This window comes from Anser cygnoides, chromosome 9 (genome assembly GCF_040182565.1).
Source record: "Anser cygnoides isolate HZ-2024a breed goose chromosome 9, Taihu_goose_T2T_genome, whole genome shotgun sequence".
In the NCBI taxonomy this organism is placed as follows: Eukaryota; Metazoa; Chordata; class Aves; order Anseriformes; family Anatidae; genus Anser; species Anser cygnoides.
Genome location: NC_089881.1, coordinates 26,723,328 through 26,736,603, shown reverse-complemented (window position 1 = coordinate 26,736,603; position 13,276 = coordinate 26,723,328). Strand labels below are relative to the sequence as shown.

The following is a 13,276-nucleotide window of genomic DNA, read 5'->3' as shown; positions in this document are numbered from 1 at the left end:
CCGCGGGGGCCTGGGCATGGTGGGGCTGCGGCCGCCTGTGTGAGGGGAGCTGGACCAGGGCTCACAGAGCTTGGTGTCGCTGGGGCGTTGGGGCGGGCGCTCCGCCGCACTGGGGTGCTGTGTGGGTGGCACAGCTCTGTGCCGTGTTTGCTACGGGCCGTCTGCCACAGGCGGTGTTAGAGCCAGGCTTGAGCTTTGACCCGCAGCAGCGTGGATGTGCTCTGCTGTTTGGACGTGGTGTCTGCAGCTGCGGTGACCTTACAAGCACTCATGTTACGCAGGATGATTGAGATGTACTCACTTTTAAAAATGGAGAGCGTGTTGGCAATAACACAGCCACAGGGTGGAAGAGCTTAGGCAGTGCCACACTCTTGTGGTGAACTCACTGGTCCCTCCAAGTCCTTGCATTTTCCCGTTTGTTTAAAGTGGAAATGCTTTTAGGAAAATTCTCAACAATATATTGTATCAACTCAACAGAAAAAAATTCCAAGGTGCAGCTCCTGATGCCTCGTATCACCCTGTCACAAGCTGCAGTCAGGTAGCGTTGGCAGCGTTGGCATGGCCATGCCGCCATGCCTGCTGGCACTGCCACGGTGCGGGACGTGCCGGCGCGGCCACGCTGCAGGGCCTGCAGACCATGGGCAGAGCTCTCCCCCAGCTGGCGGCACTGGCCCTGCAGTGGTCCCACTGCTGCCGGTCACCTCGGGTGGAGTTTTCCCAGGCTGCGTTTCTGTCTGTTTCAAAGTCAGATTGCTTTATTTGTGGTCAGGAGTTTTGTTAATAAAACCAGGCTGACTTCTGTAATGTTTTTGTGGGTATTCTGAGAAACTTCCTTAACTGATGTGCTGCTGCTTTCCTTGGCAATGTGCTACTGTCCTGCCCCGACCGTGGATGTCGCTCTCGGGACGTTGTGCCAGCTCCTTTGCACCCAGTTTTGTAGGGAAGGCAACAATTTCATCAGGTGTCGGAACCAACGTCACATGTTCATTCACTGATCTAAAGGGGAAACACACAACTTACTGGCAGTACAAGCTGAGGTACTCCTTATTCTAAACTCAGTTGTAAGAAAGATACTGGGTGGTGTCTCTTTTTCTTTTTTTCTTCTTTAATGTAACAAAAAGTATCTGTTCCTTCACAAGAACTGAATGGTGTAGGAAACCGTGGTGAAACTGTGTTAAATTATCTATTGTGGGTTATTAGCAACATTGGACTAATTAATTTCATTTCATGAATCCTGCTACAATCAAAGACTTGCTTCAGAGTTTTGTTTTACACAAAAAGCTCTTAAGCCCAAATTGTCAGTAAGAAAAATTGTCTTCCACTATAAACGTTACTGAGATATGGGAAAATGAATTAAATTCTTAGGAACACTTGCTTAACAAGTCCTGCTAAAAGCACAGGTGTTAACTCTTGTGAAAGCCAGAGCTTGACTTTGATCCCGCGTGAGCAGGAGTGAATTAGTACATTTGGCTGATGCTGCTGGAGTTCTGCCAGCACAGTGTAAATGAGATCAAATGTAGGATCTTTACAGGAACTGGATACAAAAAGATTACGGTAATTCCTTGTGTGTTTTTTTTTTTTTTCTCTATGATCACTTCCAAATTCTCAAGAACAGAACAAGCTTCCCCCTCTCTGATGCTTTTCTTGTAATTCTCTTGTGCTTTTCTATGGACTGCTGCCAACTGCTGTGTGATGTTTGCATAGGACTTTGTGTCATAACTCGAGAGATCTCTTCCCTGAATGCATATAGTTAGGACTGTTTTTCTTCCCCATGTATTATTTTATATTTATTCACACCAAGCTTCATCTGTCACTTATGTAGCTTTTCACTATCGTGAGGCTTACAACCTCTGAGTAATTCAGCAGGCTGTGTAACCTCACAACATATTGCCTCTTCCAACCGGCATCTTAATACTCTGCAAAGTCACATGCAGACCTAGTATTTTTCTTGATTCAGACAGAAGGCTTCTGGTAGCAGAGGGGGATTCGCAGGCAGATTCAGCTCCAGTGGCACGCTGAGATTTCAGTTTGCATGAGTCAGGCTAGGAATCAAATCCTGCAGCCCCTGAGTGGCTGGAGGAAGAGCTCAGCGTGTTCAGCGAGGCAGGGAATACCGAGGGACCTGGAAGCAATAGCTGCTACCACACACGCGCATTAGTGCAGCGTAGTTTTTGCAAAATATTTATTACAAAATAAAAGTAAATATGGCAACAAAACTTAAATAGCAAATGACATGACACTGGCCATAAAGCTCTTGCTATATTATTCTAATCAGTCTTTTACAATAATCAAGTATGTCTCCAAGGGAAGCTGCATGTAGACAGGTTGAATATATTTCTATATTATTGGCTCTAGCTGTTTGAGATGTATTAAGTCGTGTGCCTCCTGCTTTCACTAGTATCCAGCTGTGAGCTGCCGTGCCTTGTGCTGGGCTCCCTGTTCTCCCTAAAATGGACCAGAGCAGGCAATTCCCATGCTCTGTAAAATCTGCTATGCTTCAGCCATCCTCACTCCCCCTTTTTTTGAAAACACAGTAAATAATCTGTGCCCATCCCTTTTTAATATGGTAGCAGGAGATGGAGTAGCAACACTGAAGTACCTATTGATCTACTTTGAGCCACAACGTCTCTTGGGAGGTCTGTGAGAAGCTGCTTGGATTTCTTTCTTTTCCCACCTACTAAAAACACTTAAAAGTCACCAGTGAGAGTAAATCTGTTTTCAGACAGACTTACAGCCTAAATGCTGAAAGGGCTTTCAGGTGCACTCCAAACAGGAATGCAGTCCTTCAAGTCTTTTAAGTCATACGCCTAATGGAAGCACTCTTTAAATAAAATATAATTACATTTAAAAAGGTGTCCGTGTGGGGGGAAATCTTCCTAAGGCACCCAAGAATTTAAAAAAACCTTTTCTTGCTTATATTACTTACAGGACACTTTTGTTCCTCTTCTCTCCAAACTTAAAAATGTTGGCTAGTTAGGAACCTTAACATACACGAAGACATGGTTGAATATCATTTAAAAAAACAGAACAAAAAGAAAATTATTGGTAAATGTAAAGCACTATGTCAGACAGCCAAAGGTTTCACTAACTACACAAATATATCACGGACAACATGTAGAAATGGTCACATTAATTCCAAGGTTTCCGTTGTCAGCGAAAAGGTGTGCTATAGCTGTATCGAAAACTAGGCAGTCACTGTTGAGTATGGCAGCAGACACCCCGTCGTGGATGGAGCGGGGAGTTGCCTCCCAGGTCAGCCTGCGGCGGTTGCCGTTCAGCTCCAGTCTGTATGCAAAGTTCTCCGCTTGCTTACGGGTGCCGATGAGCAGCACGATAGCGAAAAACTGCTGATGACCTTCGTACTTCTCTTGTTTCTCCAGCACCAGCATGAAGTGGTGACCAAAGCATGACTGCATCATGACCCAGTCAACAGCACCTGGAAGGTTAATGTCTGTGGCAAGAAAAACGATGTCTTCTCCCTGAAGGGTGGTAATGCTTTTGTGGGCATGCATAAGGTGGGACATCACGGCTTCCAGAGATCCCTGCCATTTACAGGAGGCTCCAGGACATGGGCAGGAGTAGGGACGATACTCACATATGTCTTCGTGTTCTGGCTTTTCTGTGTGATGTAGTGTCAGAGAGCAGCCTGTCGTTGCGTACTGGAAAAAGACCAAAGACAAGGCATCAGGAAACACGCCCAGCAGAACTGTTCATTGCTCCCACCTGTGATCAAATAGAACTCTCGTTTTCGTTGCAAATTTTACATTAGATACTTTTATTTAGCTCTGAATTTAGAGCTGAGCTTATTTTTTTCCTCTTAAAAACAGGTTATTCCTGTACTTTTTTGTTGTTGTTGTTTATTTTTAATGCAAGCGCTTAGATAAAATGGATTATAAGGTTGAGTTGTAGATAGATTTGCTGTTGTAGTTAGATCTGATCAGCTGAAGTGGTCCTGGTATGAATTTTTCTTTTCTTTAAAATGAAAAAGGATGCTAGTTTGGGCAAACAGCTACTAGAGTGGTGTATTTTTAATAAATATACCTAATTACCATCACAGAGCAAATGCATTTCCATTAAACTAAAATGCAGAATCCCAACAGCTTTAACACTGGAACAGTTTCAACATTGCAGTTGTGAGGAGTGGAAAGACAGATGATGATTTTTTTCAGTGAGCATGAAGCCGGTGCACAAATAAGTACCATGCGACTTCTCTTAATGTCACTGGGCACCTCTGAAGGTTAATCTGCTTTAAACAAACAGGGATGCTTTTTCTCTTTCTACAGTGAGTTCAGTGGTCTACACTGACTACATTGCTTCCTCATTACCTCTAGAGAGAAAAAAAAAATCTTTCCTGTTCTTGCCAAGAGCATAGCTCCCGCAGCCTATAGATAGCTGTGGTGTTACCTACAACACTGCTAGTACTATCACGAAGGTTGTAACTTGTGCGCGTGGCGGCTTACAGATGCTACAACGCTTCCTTGAGGACAGGCATTCTTCTTTGAGACTAAATGTGAGGACCACGTTTGCCATCCTAAAGAGAACGTCTGAAGTGACAAAAGGCTGGCCGAAAAAAAAACAAGTCTGGATAGAATTTTGTTTTTTAAAAAGTCAACAAAGGAAACTCAAAATTAACCAACATTTAAATGCTTATTTTGGGGTTAATGCAAGTGCAAGAAGTTTCAGCTCAAAGGGTTACATGCCTGAGATGCAAAAAGCCAGAATCTTCTTCACTTCTGGCAAATCACCCAAACTGCAACATGGTGCTAGAAGTACTAGGACAGAAACTACAGCTTGGGCTTCTGTAGGAGCTTGTTTTATAAGCCATAATATGTTAACGTGAGCCTTCATTTACTGTGCCTGCCCCTGCTGCTTAATCCTCTGCTGGAGGATTTATTCACATATGTGAGCAGGAGAGCAGAGGTGTGCTGCAGTGGAATGAGACCGTCCTCCTGCCGAAGAGAGAAGCCCCATCAGGCAAACACGGATCCTGTGCCAGCTGCGTCGTCACCGTACATTTCTCTCACCGTTCTGTTTTCTCCCCACGTTCATCCCACTGTTGACACTTTAATCACACTGCACTGTGTTGAACAGCTGCTCTGAGTCTAACCTGATTAACAAAAACATAAGTAAGACTACATAAGCTGCTGGTTAGGCAAAACCAGATGTCTACATAGACCAGCATCCTGCCTCAAAAAGTGACCAGTGGTGAACATGGCAAGAGCATGAAGTAAACACCGGTGGTTTTTTCCTTCACTGTGTGACATACCTCCTCTCGTTTGTTCCTGAACACATTGCTGCTGGTGACATTTGGCAAGCCCTACTGACAATGCGAGATTGTGAACAGAATTATAGAATGGTTTCATTTGGAAGGGACCCCTAAGGATCATCTGGGAACAGAGAAAACTTGCTGTCTTCATGCTGCTTGGCAAACGTCACTGATATTCACCGTACCCCTCATTCAAACTGAAAAGTCTTTAAGTCTTTCCCTGTGTACGGGTTATACAATACCTTTGATCTACTTGCCCCTTCTACCTTTTCCACTTCTACTACATCCTTTCTGAGACAGGGGAACCAGGGCTGCATGTGGTATTAGCACACGTGTGCCACTAATGCCTGGGTTGATGTGACTGTTTTATGCTTTTTCGTTGCCTTTCTCCCCATTTCTAGTATACCAGTTTTTAAAAGTATTATGTACTTGTTTTCACAGTGTTTTATTTAGCACCATATTTGCTTTCCTAAGAGGAAACAGACAGCTCAGAAGTTATCACAATATATATAATTTAGCATTCCATATTTTTGCCATATACGTCACTTCACACGTGTTGGTCTGGACTTCACTTTTACAGGATATCTGAGTGTCTTAAGGCATTCTGAAAACATTGTCTAAGCTTGAAAGTGCTTGGCAGGGACAGGCCAGTAGTGCTGACCTCATAAATGCAGGCAGGCAGGGACACAGGATTAAAGTAACTTGTCTGGAGCCACAAGGGAAATCAGTAGCAGAGCTGGGAATAGACTGCCAAGTCCAAATCCCTATCCTGCTCTAGCCAACAGACTCTCCCTGCAGTATACAAGTAGCTTGAGATATAAATTAAGCTTCCAGGAAAGAAAAAGCCTTCCTGCTCCTGTATGTACGTAGAACAGCAGTGTTCAGGGCCCCAACAAGGATTTACACCCTCTTGTGCTTTTCCCTCCTCCTGTGTTTTGTAGAATATCTATCCCCGCTTTGAAGAGCCTTCCAGCCTTTCAAAGCATTCATTCAAGCTCAGTGACAGACGCTCAGCCCCATCTAGCAGTGATGCTAGTGAGATCTGCTGGAGATACACAGCGGGGTCCAGTCCGCAAAGCAGTGAGCCTCTGTGCCTTCCAGAGTCTTACGCGTGTGAGAAGGAACGTTTGGGCTGCCTTTAGAAACTCTGCTGTGCTAGCAGTGCTGTGTGTTCTGCTACAGCTCACCTGGAAAGGGCCAATGAGTGTTGTGCCATTAAATATAGAGTGCACAGGCTCTGTACATGTGCATATAGGGAAACATAGGCAGGCCTCCGTGTGTAAGGGCTCTCTGATCAATTAAAGACATTAAACAGTAAATATTAAGCAAAATAAACATGTATTTTTATCAGAAAGACCACTTTATTAGAGTTTATTATGTCTTAGAAATATGTATGATCTTGTTTTAGTTTGTTGAAATCTTAAAAATGATTTTTTTTTTAAATTAAGAAAACCTCTGAAGAGGCTGTATAGTAAGCATTAGATAACATACAGAAATTTACATACAATAATAACATAAATATGCAATTTGTCGGCAAGTGGTTTGCTTACGTAGCAAGCCTGTCATTCTTTCCCTTGAACTGATGGTGTAGCAAAAGTGGTCTAAGGACATACAGCATCTCTGCCTACCTCCCACTAAAGAAAATCTGAGGGAGTGATCAGTCTGATATATTTAAGACTTTTCAGTTTATATACAACCTTACCTCACCGTCCAGTTTTAAAATCCAGAATGTTACTACTGGCTGTGAGGTGCAGAAAGACTTTCAATTTACTGCTTCAAAATGGAGCCTAAGAGTACAATAAAATGAATTTACTGGATTCCCTTTTCTTCAAAGGATCAGAACCATCTGAAGACTCAGAAATATGGCAATACCTCTAGTTAGAGATGGCTGTATTAAAGGATCTTGGATGACCCTCTTTACGTGAGGTACCTCTGTCCTAGATCCCAAGATACAGAGAGACCACTCCTAGGAAAGCTAGAAAGAATGATGTTTCACTCCCCCAAAGAATCAAGCCCTACGTACGCAGATTTTTTCATGTATGTAATAACTAGAAAAGCCAATTTCTTTGTTATGTATAAGACATCTTTAAGTTGAATTAATCACACCACTGAGAACTCATTGATGTACCTACCCATGAGGGGTCACCCCCCCCATTATGCATTGCTAGATGCAATTCCACAAACCTGCCCAAGAGGGCTGCTAACCGTGTGTGAACAAACACAGATATTCTTGCCTTGCTGTTGAAGGTAAGTTCTACCATAAACTGGAACACAAACAGGAACTGCCTAGAGTTTTACGGAGCACAGATCAGGAGTGGCCGTCTCCATGTCATTTCCACGGCCACTGCCAAGGTAACTCAGGCATGAACAGCTCTGATTGTCAGGTCCCATTACAAAAGGCTAGCAAAACACGGCAGGACACAGATCTCAGCTACTACATGTGGTTATATGAGGACTGTAGTTCTGGAGATGACGATTAAGAACATTTACAGCTCTACTTGCTTTCTAGTATACTTTGGATTAAATGGTTAAATATAAAAATGCCTCTCCTATGCTATATTGCTCAGTTAGCCAGGTCACAGTCCCAGCTTTTAGCAGCTGACAATCACAATATATCTCACAAGATTGCTGTAAAAGTGGCTTTTGATGTCTGTTCATGAAGCCTTGAAGTCACAAGATTTTTCATAGCCAGTTTTGGACAAAAAAAAATCAATGTCGCAGAAGAACCTATTTACAAATTAAGTCAGCTTCATAACTAAAGAGCACCTTTACGTTATTCCACTTGCACTTATTTAAAAGATGAGGAAAAAATACTGTAGTATTCATTAATTAGGCGTTTGTGTGTGATTATGATTGCGCTTAATTTTCTGTATATTGCTTTGAACTCTAAAAGCTGTATTTTCAGTAACTTTACTGTGATTTTAAGATTTAAATCTCCCACAGATTTTTTTCCAGAAGTCCTGTAAATTTCAGAACTGCATTAACTGTAATTCTTTCTTAAACCATTTATGAACCCTCAAAGTGGCTGCAGCCACAGGCAGCACCAAATCCCCATTTTCTGTCAGCGCTATCATGTCTCAGCCCTACTTATTCTACATATTTCTAGTACCACTCACAGAGTTATTTCGAGAACTACACAGAACTATTCTGGAAAGACAACTGCTTTTATTTGTTCTTCCATGTCTTCTGGGGCTCTGTTTTTTTTTTTCTTTCCTTTCTTTTTTTTTAAATTAAAAAAGATTCCCCTAACTTTGTTAAAAATCCTGGTGATAAAGCAGGACCAGCTCCTCAGCACGGCAGAGCCGCTGCCTGCCAGCCGCAGCACGAGGTGAGGCGGTCCTCACCCCGCCGCCGGGAGCTGCTGCGGCGCGAGCCCGGGTGGGACAGGCCCCGCTGACCTGGGCGATGCCCACCTCCGCAGTGGGTGCTCGTGGCTTTGCAAGCACTAATGTGAGAATTAGTCTTGACAGTCTCCTTGCTGTTTCTGGGTCTGAGAAAGAACAGTGAAAACTATTAACATATGCTAATTTCACTTTGCTGCTCTTGGGAAAAGTGAAAGCAGCAGAACGGGAATTACTCATGGTGGAAAAAAATCCACATAAAAGAGAGGGCGTGAGAAGGTAGGTGAAGCAGAGCCTTGTTCGCCTCTCTGCCTCCACAAGGCACTTCCGAGTGCCCAGAGAACTGGGGGCAGAGAGACCTCGAATGGATACTGGCGAGTACGAAGGAAGCACGCTCCTGCCTGGGGCAGGGCCGGGACGCTGGCCGGGACCGGGCGGGCGCGCTGCCTGTCTTACCCTCTGTGCGGCCTGAGCTACACAACTCACCTGAGCGCAAGCACAGCCCTGTGCCAGAGGCACGCGTGTGGTCCTGGCAGCGTGGCCAGGGGCTGCTGGAGACGTCCAGAGCCTGCCTGCAGAGCTTGCCCAGCTCCTCTGTGCTGGGCCCCAGAGCCGCATGGACACTGCTGCCATCCCCGCACCGCTCCAGAGCCCCCGCCGTATGCTGCGGCTCCCAGATGGGCTCTGGCCTCCTGCTGGCACAACGCCTCATGGCAAAGCATACCAACCGCCGCTGGTTCAACTCTCACGTTCTCCCAGCTCTGCGTGAGGCCTCGAGCACCGTACCAAGAACCCAGACAAACCCCAAGTCAATACTAACCCAGCACAGTCAGTCCTGCGCACCTCGGTGGGAGATTCTAGCACAGAGCCCAGTCCAGGATTGTTTCAGAGACCACCAAACCACTGCTGGCTCAGTCTCCTCAGGGGAGACAGAGTCAAACCACTCCCAGTCCCGTAACCAAAAAGCTGAGCTATCTGATGCCCTGGGCTTCCTGCAGTCACTGCAAACCTCCAGCCTCACTTGCGTCCCTCCTGTCTGCAAGCTACTGCTTTGAACAGCATGACGTTAACCACAGAAGTAACACTTGGAAGTACTTTTGGAAATACTGCTTTCTTAATTGGTTTACATGTGCTGGTCTTTTTATTATTATTTATATTTAGAGAATGCCCATCTGCAGAAGTGTTTATAGCTGATGTACCTGAACCAAAACTTGACTGACAGTTGGGTCAGTTCTTGGGTTAGGCTCTTTTTTTTTTTTATTTTTTTTTTAATTTTTCTGAAATGTACTTATCTTTGTTGGTTTCTATTCCTCTACCCATGGAGAAAGAAATCCTAAAAGGGTGAACAAGCCAATCCCATCAATTAAGGGCTTTAGAAACCTGTTACCAATGGCGTAAATTAAAGTCTGACAGGCAAAGTTAGGAATGCCTTATCCTCTTTAAGGCAAGAGTCTGTAGGCTTTTTCTTCTTTTCCCCATATTTGTTTAACTGTATCATGTGGGTCAGAGCAGGTGTCCTGCCTGGTGGTTCCGCTGCTGGGCAAATTTGCATGCTGCATCTATCAGCGTTGCGTTTCAGTGCAAAAAACAACCGTAAGGATTTGGTCAGAGGAGCTGTTCCAATGTTGATGCATCAGTTTCACTAAGGATGACTAGAGAATACCAGTTGTCACAGGTTAGACTGACGAGACACTTCAGAAAATGAAAAGTAGGCCAGCATTTGTCCTAGTGGAAAAAAAAAAGGCAAAACAAAACCCAACAACACAGAAATGCCCTGACTGCTCTTATTCCCTTAGGCTCAGAACCAGCCACCGCTGGGCACCTGACCCGCTGCCCTTCCAGCAGCGCTTACCCGCGAGAGGACCTGCGCACCAGCACTACGTGCCGTCTGCTCTTGCCACCACGAGACCGCCTCCCACGCAGGAGCCGAGCGGTGAAACAGCCCCACACTACCAAAAGCTCGGTGCGGTGCCTGCAGCCATCCCGCTCTGCCTTGTGGCCCAGCCAGCTCTCAGACAGGTGCTCTCTCACCACCGCCTGCGCCTACAGAGCTGCTGGAACTAACACATGATTCACTCCGGAGGTGCCATTATTCCCGTTGCATCGTTAATGACTCCTGGCTCCTGCGGGCTGGCTAGAGAAAGGCTGTTTAGGGCCTGGCTTTGGCAGGCACATGCGATGAACGGCTGCTCCGCGGGCAGCTCCCACCAGAAACCTCAGGACACGGCTCCACCAGTCCTGCTTGGCTGTTGCTCCCCACCTTGCCACTGGCAGCTCCCTATTTTAGATCTTCCTTCTCATATTCCATGTCAACGATGGCTTCGGCAGTTCCTGTGTCTGTCCCACCATCACTCCAGCCTGTGGTTTTAAAGTGCTTTTGCAACTGTGGAGGCCTAAGCGTTGAGGGACTCCAGGAAGACGTAAAAAGGGCCCACTCAGCACTGCCCGCACACAGCTGCCACCCTGATAAATGTGCACTAGGAAGGACATGAACTCTACAGCAGTTCACCTTGTTCTTTTAAACAGAACACTTACTTGAAAAAAAAAGACTTAAATGTTTAATCTGAATACTTGAAATAGTACTGAGACAGAATGGACTTTAAAAAAAATAAATTCAGGCATCATTACTGGACTGACAGCTTATCAGACCCTGTCCTTCCAAAGGAGGATTGCAAAGAACTAATGAGAGGGTCGGGAACAGGATTTCTGCCGCCTCCATGAAACTTGCTCTTTCTCTCAACTAAGCATCACCATAGGTTAAAATATCTGGAAAACAAAAAAAGTTCTAGTCTTAGTAATTACTGATTATGCCAAACACTAGGACAAAATTTAGACCAGGATTTACAGCGAATTAGAAAGACTCATTACAGGTTTGTTTCCAAAGGCTGGTGATTCTCCCATCGCGATGTGTCACTTCAGAAATCTGCACAAACGTAGAACAGGCCAGCGGAGGCCAGCAAGTACTTTCTTTTCTGTTCTGTGTTCACGATGGGGAAGAAATAAAAGCTGGGGATGGGACAAAGACCAGCACAAAGCGCAGCCTTTGCAGAGCTGCAGCTTGCTTTGCACGGTGGCTCAGGACGAGGCCGGGTGCAGGAGGGCACTAACTCCCGGGGCAGCTGCAGGGAGCGCGCAGCCACCCGGCGCCCCCCCACCGGAACGCCGCCCAGCGAACCCGCTCTTGCTTACTCCGGGTTTCTCTCAGAGAGCTCCTTAAAGCCCTCTCACGTACCGTAACGCCGCTGGATGAGGACGAGACACGCACCCGCTGAGGAAATCCCGCAGCGGGCTCCCCTCGGCCTGCTGGCTGCTGGCGGTCCCAGGCGGTTACACCGGGACGTCGGCACCGCTGCGGGCCGGGGGCAGGGGGCACCGGGGGCACCGGGGGCACCGGGGGGGCAGGGGGCCCGGGGGCACCGGGGGCAGGGGGGGGGCAGCAGGGGGGGGGCAGGGGGGCAGGGGGCACCGGGGGCAGCGGGGGCAGGAGGCCGGGGGCAGGGGGCCCGGGGCAGCGCCGGGCCGCCCCCAGAGCCGCGCTTCTTCCCTCCGCGCTCCCGGGAGGGGTCCCGAGCCCAGGGCCAGGCTGCGGGCACGAGCGGGCCCCCGATCCCGGACGCGGCGGGCCCGGGGCCGGTCCGCCCGTCCCTTACCTTGCAGGGGAAGAGCACGGCCGAGGCCACCTTCTCCATGGCCAGGTTCCTGATGCTGGGGGTCAGGGAGCCCCGGCAGGTGGGGCAGAGGCTCAGCTTCTGCCGGCATTGGTTGCAGACCAGGTGCCCGGCCTGGCACTGCAGGATGGGCGGCAGCACATAGTCGAAGCACACGGGGCACTCGAAGAGCGAGGTCAGCTCGTGGTGCTGCGGGGACACCGGCCCGCCGGCCCCCGACAGCACGGCGGCGGGCACGGCCGAGGAGCCGGCGCCGGACGCCGCGATGGTGGCGGCGGCGGCGGGAGCGGCGGCGGCCGGGGACGGGGCGTGCTGCTGCTGCTGCTGCTGCTGCTGCTGCTTGCCGCACGGCTTGCTAGCGCCGGGCCCGGCGGAGGACGGGCGGCTCATCGCGCCGCGCGCCCACCACCATCGGGCCGCGGCCGACCGGGAGCCCGCCGCGCCCGGCCCCAACGCGGCGCTGACGCAAGAGGCGGCGGCGGCTGCGCGCAGCCTCCCCCGGCGCGGCCGCTCCGAGCATGCTCCGCTCCGCGCCGGGGCTGCCCCGCTGCGGCCCGGCCCCGCGGGTGCCGGAGGGCGTCGGGGCCGCGGGGGCGGCCGCGCCCCGAGGCGAAGCGCGGCGGTTTCGGCGCGGCCGCCGCCGCCCGGCCGTGACTCGGGCGCTGCTCGGCCGCCGGCCCCGAGGTGCCGCCGGCCCCGCGGGCGTTGCTGCGCGGGGACACGGGCACCGCGCCGCGGCGGGGCCGAGCGGGGCCGAGCGCGCCGCGGCCGCCTTGCGGAAATCCCTTCGGCGGAGCGGGCCGGGCCGCGGCCCCTGCGCCGCCTTCACCCGGCGGCTCCGCCGGTCGCCGTTCCGCCGCGCGTCCGCCGCGCGTGACGGGCCCGTCCCCGAGCCCGGGCGGCCCGCAGCCCTCCGGAGCGGCGCTCCGGCAGCGGGCGAGCCTTGCGGAGCCGCGAGCGGAGCCGGCCGCAGGGCGGGCTGTCGCCGGGCGGCGTCGCCC

The 13,276-nt window shown here is 49.3% G+C and overlaps 1 protein-coding gene across 1 annotated transcript; it reads right to left on the bottom strand.

Moving 5' to 3' along the window:
* Window positions 1-2,165: 2,165 nt before the first annotated feature.
* On the bottom strand, window positions 2,166-12,780 carry SIAH2 (siah E3 ubiquitin protein ligase 2). Its single transcript, XM_048059575.2, has 2 exons — window positions 12,258-12,780; window positions 2,166-3,659 (listed from the first exon to the last, which is right to left on the bottom strand). Exons 1-2 carry the CDS (start codon window positions 12,663-12,665, stop codon window positions 3,102-3,104), a joined length of 966 nt encoding a protein of 321 aa, XP_047915532.2. The 5' UTR covers window positions 12,666-12,780; the 3' UTR covers window positions 2,166-3,101.
* Window positions 12,781-13,276: the final 496 nt, after the last annotated feature.

Excerpts from the sequence above, each read along its gene's own strand:
- SIAH2 (XM_048059575.2), bottom strand. The coding sequence starts at position 12,665 with ATGAGCCGCCCGTCCTCCGCCGGGCCCGGCGCTAGCAAGCCGTGCGGC. Across the intron at positions 3,660-12,257 it reads CCGTGCTCTTCCCCTGCAAG|TACGCAACGACAGGCTGCTC; the intron begins GTAAGGGACGGG and ends GTCTTTTTCCAG.